The 4,543-nt window shown below is 53.0% G+C and overlaps 1 protein-coding gene across 1 annotated transcript in view; it reads left to right on the top strand.

The window, feature by feature from the left end:
* The first annotated feature begins 397 nt into the window (after positions 1-397).
* Positions 398-4,543, top strand: part of ninl (ninein-like) — a 24,156-nt gene continuing 20,010 nt past the window's right edge. The window contains exons 1-4 of the mRNA XM_046065270.1: positions 398-576; positions 1,162-1,375; positions 1,456-1,552; positions 1,883-2,076. Of these exons, the coding sequence (XP_045921226.1) occupies positions 1,193-1,375; positions 1,456-1,552; positions 1,883-2,076 (474 nt within the window). The 5' untranslated portion in view covers positions 398-576; positions 1,162-1,192. The remainder of the gene's footprint in view (positions 577-1,161; positions 1,376-1,455; positions 1,553-1,882; positions 2,077-4,543) is intronic.

Here is a 4,543-nt window from a genome sequence, read left to right as displayed (position 1 = left end):
CTTTCTTCACAAAGAAAGAAAAGAAGATCAGGCGTGAGTTCAACCTCAAAACGTTGCGCTATGTTCCGCGACGGGCTTCAGGTACGTTTCCTCCTGCTTGGCGCGCGTGTCACAGGTGTTACCCAATCAGCTTGCGTGCACAGCAGGGTGTTCAGGGAACCAGCGTTTCTGTTAAAAACGTAACATAAATCAGAACAATATAATAATTGTCTGTATAAATGAAAGAAAGAGTCCAACAGTGCCGAACAGTAAAAACAGAAAGACAAAAGGCGGAACTAGAGAAGAAGAAAACTAGTGAACCTCAAATGAACCATCGATCAATTCATAACGACTTTTACACTGAAAAGTCTGGAATATGAGCGTTAGGAGCGTCTTATTGTGAAACGTTGACCGGAAGTATCTCCGTGTATTGTCGGTATCTTCCGGCGGCGGTCGGGTCGGTTCGGTACCAGCTCTCTCCGTTGCTCTCGGTTTAACGGCGGACAGTCCGGAGCTGCAGGAACACGTTCATGGAAGAAACGTGAGGTTTTACCGGAGACGGACCGGAGGAGGAGGAGGAGGAGGACTTTTCCCGCGGTAAGACAAACCACGTTCACGCGAACCCTCACCATCAGTTACCGGTCCGTCCGTTACCGGACACACTAACATTAACGGCTCCGGGAGCTGCAGGACGCTCACCGAGCCGCTAACTCACTTTCACCGACTTTACCGAGGTTCGTGTGCTGGTGAGCTCGCGAGCCTTTTGTTCGGCTCCGTTCCCATGGTGAAGCGTCATCAGCTCCCGAGACTCGCCGGAAAAACCCGAAGTCTTTTTACTGCGACGTTACTCCGAAAAACACCTTTTAAAGTACTTTAACTCGATTATCTCCAGATTTAGTATCTGGTACTTCAGTAAAAGTAGTAATACCACACTTAGAAGTAAAAGTACTTCACTCCAAGTACAAAAGTATTGCTACAGTCTATATATCCCAACAGCCTCAGTATTAATACACCAGAGTATTTATAACCCCAGTGAAGCCAGCAGCGGTACTTCAGTAAAAGTAGTAATACCACAGAAATACTCACTAACAAGTAAAAGTACACGTCTCTCAGTATCAGTATTTGAAGTACCCGCAGTAAAAGTACTCATGGTGGTTTTGATCACTTTACCTGTCTCCCCAGGTGTGTTGCCGTGGCAGCGTGATGCCTTGGGATGGAGGAGGCGGAGCACAGCCGCTACGTCGCCCAGCTGAAGGCCGAGTTCGACAGCTGCGACACGACGGCCACGGGCTTCCTGGACCGAGACGAGCTGACGGCGCTCTGCGGGAAACTGCAGCTGGACGCTCACCTGCCGCTGCTGCTGGACACGCTGCTGGGAGGACGCGCCTACGCCAGGGTAACACGCACGCACACACTGCGACACACACACGCTCTGTGCCGCGGCGAGGTCACCTGACAGCCGTGTTTGACCCCCAGGTGAACTTTGAGGAGTTTAAAGACGGCTTCGTGGACGTCCTGTCCCGCTCGCTGGACTTCAGCACGTCAGGGGACGACAGCAGCTACCTGGAGCCAGGTGAGTGTCAGAGCGATCTGGATCCTGGTCTCAGATTAGAGTCCTGCAGTCTGTGGCTCCAGCAGGGGTCAGAGTGATCTGGATCCTGGTCTCAGTCTGGTCTCAGATTAGAGTCCTGCAGTCTGTGGCTCCAGCAGGGGTCAGAGCGATCTGGATCCTGGTCTCAGTCTGGTCTCAGATTAGAGTCCTGCAGTCTGTGGCTCCAGCAGGGGTCAGAGTGATCTGGATCCTGGTCTCAGTCCGGTTTCAGATTAGAGTCCTGCAGTCTGTGGCTCCAGCAGGGGTCAGAGTGATCTGGATCCTGGTCTCAGTCTGTCTCTGTCCCTGCAGTTGTTCCAGAGGAGGTGAAGCCGAAGTTCGTGAAGGGGACGAAGCGTTACGGACGGCGCTCCCGACCCGACAGCCGGCCCGATGCTGCTGACTCAGAGGACTCGCCGCCCTCCAGAACCGAGGCCACGGACTCGTCCCCTGCCGGCGTCCGCAGGGCCAAGCTGATGCGGTCCACGTCTCTGGAGAGCGTTGAGGTGAGACGGCGTCTTCGTGCCCTCCTCCCCCGTGGACCAGGTCTGAGGTGTTCAGGTTCAGGTGGAATCTTTGGAACTCTTCATTCCTGCAGCCTGGTGAATCTTTCTGCCGCCGCTCGTAGTGGGAATGTTTTTATTTCTGTAAAGAGGAGCAGAGTCTCACTCTGACCCCAGATCAGCTTCTTTAACATCTGCTGAGTCTGAGTCCTCCGACCGGTCCAGGTCCCCCCCCCGTTCTGTTGACCTGAAGGTGTCTGTGGGAAACAGCAAAGTGTAACTGTGGGGCGTGGTGGGGCGGGTCTTAGTCCTGATCGCTGTAGTCTCTCGGCTGCGCTGCGTGGACGCGTCGAGCAGCGCGGAGCGAACCAGGCAGGAAGTCAGACACAGAACGGCAGAGAGAATCCCGTTGTTTTTCAAAATAAAATACCTTAGACAATAAACAGGGTTAAACAGACAAGAAGAAACAGTTTAACTACGCAGCTTCTTACCCACGGTCGAAGCACAAACACCAGGACAACTTACCAAATCAACCAGTACGGGGTCAGGTTCCCCCTTTGACCCAGCTAAACGTACCTCGGGGCCATCGTCTTGCTGGGTGGTCTTTGGGATTAGGTGTCTGAGCGGCAGGACCACAGTCTGGCGTTCACTGTGGAGTCCTGCTGAGGTTCAACCAGCAGTCTGATGGGGGAAGGAGCCGGTCTGTGGTGAGTCAGGTCCTGGTCCAGTCAGGCTGCGTCCTGCTCACATTTCACTCGCTACTTAAGGCCAAAAAAACTTGAAACAAGTGAAATTCTCTAACATAAAAGCCGCTTGGTAAGAATAATTATCTTGTCAGACAAAAAACAATTAAGTTAAGATAATTAATCTTACTAAGATTTGAGTTTTTGCAGTGCAGCTGAGGGTTTCCCCCTTTGCCTGGTTAGAGGGCTGCATGTGATGTGGACCAGGTCTTCTGCTGGTGGACTTTTAGCAGCAGTTTTGAGTCTGAGCTTTTCTTTGTTCTTTGGGCTTCCTGTATTTGAATATACACATATTCAGTACTGTAATACTTGCAGTACTCACAGTATATACAGTATGTACTGCACTAAGCTGTGATTCTCTACTTTGTATACTTACGTTTCCTCTTCAAACAGTGTCACAGGACTACGTGTCTCTGCGCACTGCGCTGTCTCTGTGTGTCTCTGTGACTGCGTGTCTCTGTGACTGCGTGTCTCTGTGACTGCGTGTCTCTGTGTGTCTCTGTGACTGCGTGTCTCTGTGACTGCGTGTCTCTGTGTGTCTCTGTGACTGCGTGTCTCTGTATGCTGCGTGTCTCTGTGACTGCGTGTCTCTGTGACTGCGTGTCTCTGTGACTGCGTGTCTCTGCGCACTGCGCTGTCTCTGTGACTGCGTGTCTCTGCGTGTCTCTGTGACTGCGTGTCTCTGCGCACTGCGCTGTCTCTGTGACTGCGTGTCTCTGTGACTGCGTGTCTCTGTGTGTCTCTGTGACTGCGTGTCTCTGTGTGTCTCTGTGACTGCGTGTCTCTGTGACTGCGTGTCTCTGCGCACTGCGCTGTCTCTGTGCTGTCTCTGTGACTGCGTGTCTCTGTGACTGCGTGTCTCTGCGTGCTGCGTGTCTCTGTGACTGCGTGTCTCTGCGCACTGCGCTGTCTCTGTGCTGTCTCTGTGACTGCGTGTCTCTGCGTGCTGCGTGTCTCTGTGACTGCGTGTCTCTGTGACTGTGTGTCTCTCTGACTGTGTGTCTCTGTGACTGCATGTCTCTGTGACTGTGTGTCTCTGTGACTGCGTGTCTCTGTGACTGCGTGTCTCTGTGTGTCTCTGTGACTGCGTGTCTCTGTGACTGCGTGTCTCTGTGTGTCTCTGTGACTGCGTGTCTCTGTGACTGTGTGTCTCTGTGACTGCGTGTCTCTGTGACTGTGTGTCTCTTTGACTGTGTGTCTCTGCGACTGCGTGTCTCTGTGACTGTGTGTCTCTGCGTGCTGTGTGTCTCTGCGTGCTGTGTGTCTCTGTGACTGCGTGTCTCTGTGACTGCGTGTCTCTCTGACTGTGTGTCTCTCTGACTGTGTGTCTCTGCGTGCTGCGTGTCTCTGTGACTGCGTGTCTCTGTGACTGCGTGTCTCTGTGACTGTGTGTCTCTGTGACTGCGTGTCTCTGTGACTGCGTGTCTCTGTGACTGTGTGTCTCTGCGTGCTGCGTGTCTCTGTGTGCTGCATGTCTCTGTGACTGCGTGTCTCTGTGACTGTGTGTCTCTGTGACTGTGTGTCTCTGTGACTGCGTGTCTCTGTGACTGCGTGTCTCTGTGACTGTGTGTCTCTGTGACTGTGTGTCTCTGCGTGCTGCGTGTCTCTCTGACTGTGTGTCTCTGCGTGCTGCGTGTCTCTGTGACTGTGTGTCTCTGTGACTGCGTGTCTCTGCGTGCTGCGTGTCTCTGTGACTGCGTGTCTCTGCGTGCTGCGTGTCTCTGTGA

Source organism: Micropterus dolomieu, linkage group LG12 (assembly GCF_021292245.1).
Source record: "Micropterus dolomieu isolate WLL.071019.BEF.003 ecotype Adirondacks linkage group LG12, ASM2129224v1, whole genome shotgun sequence".
Taxonomy (NCBI): Eukaryota; Metazoa; Chordata; class Actinopteri; order Centrarchiformes; family Centrarchidae; genus Micropterus; species Micropterus dolomieu.
The sequence above is the reverse complement of the archived record's forward strand: the minus strand, read 5'-3'. Positions and strand labels throughout refer to the sequence as shown.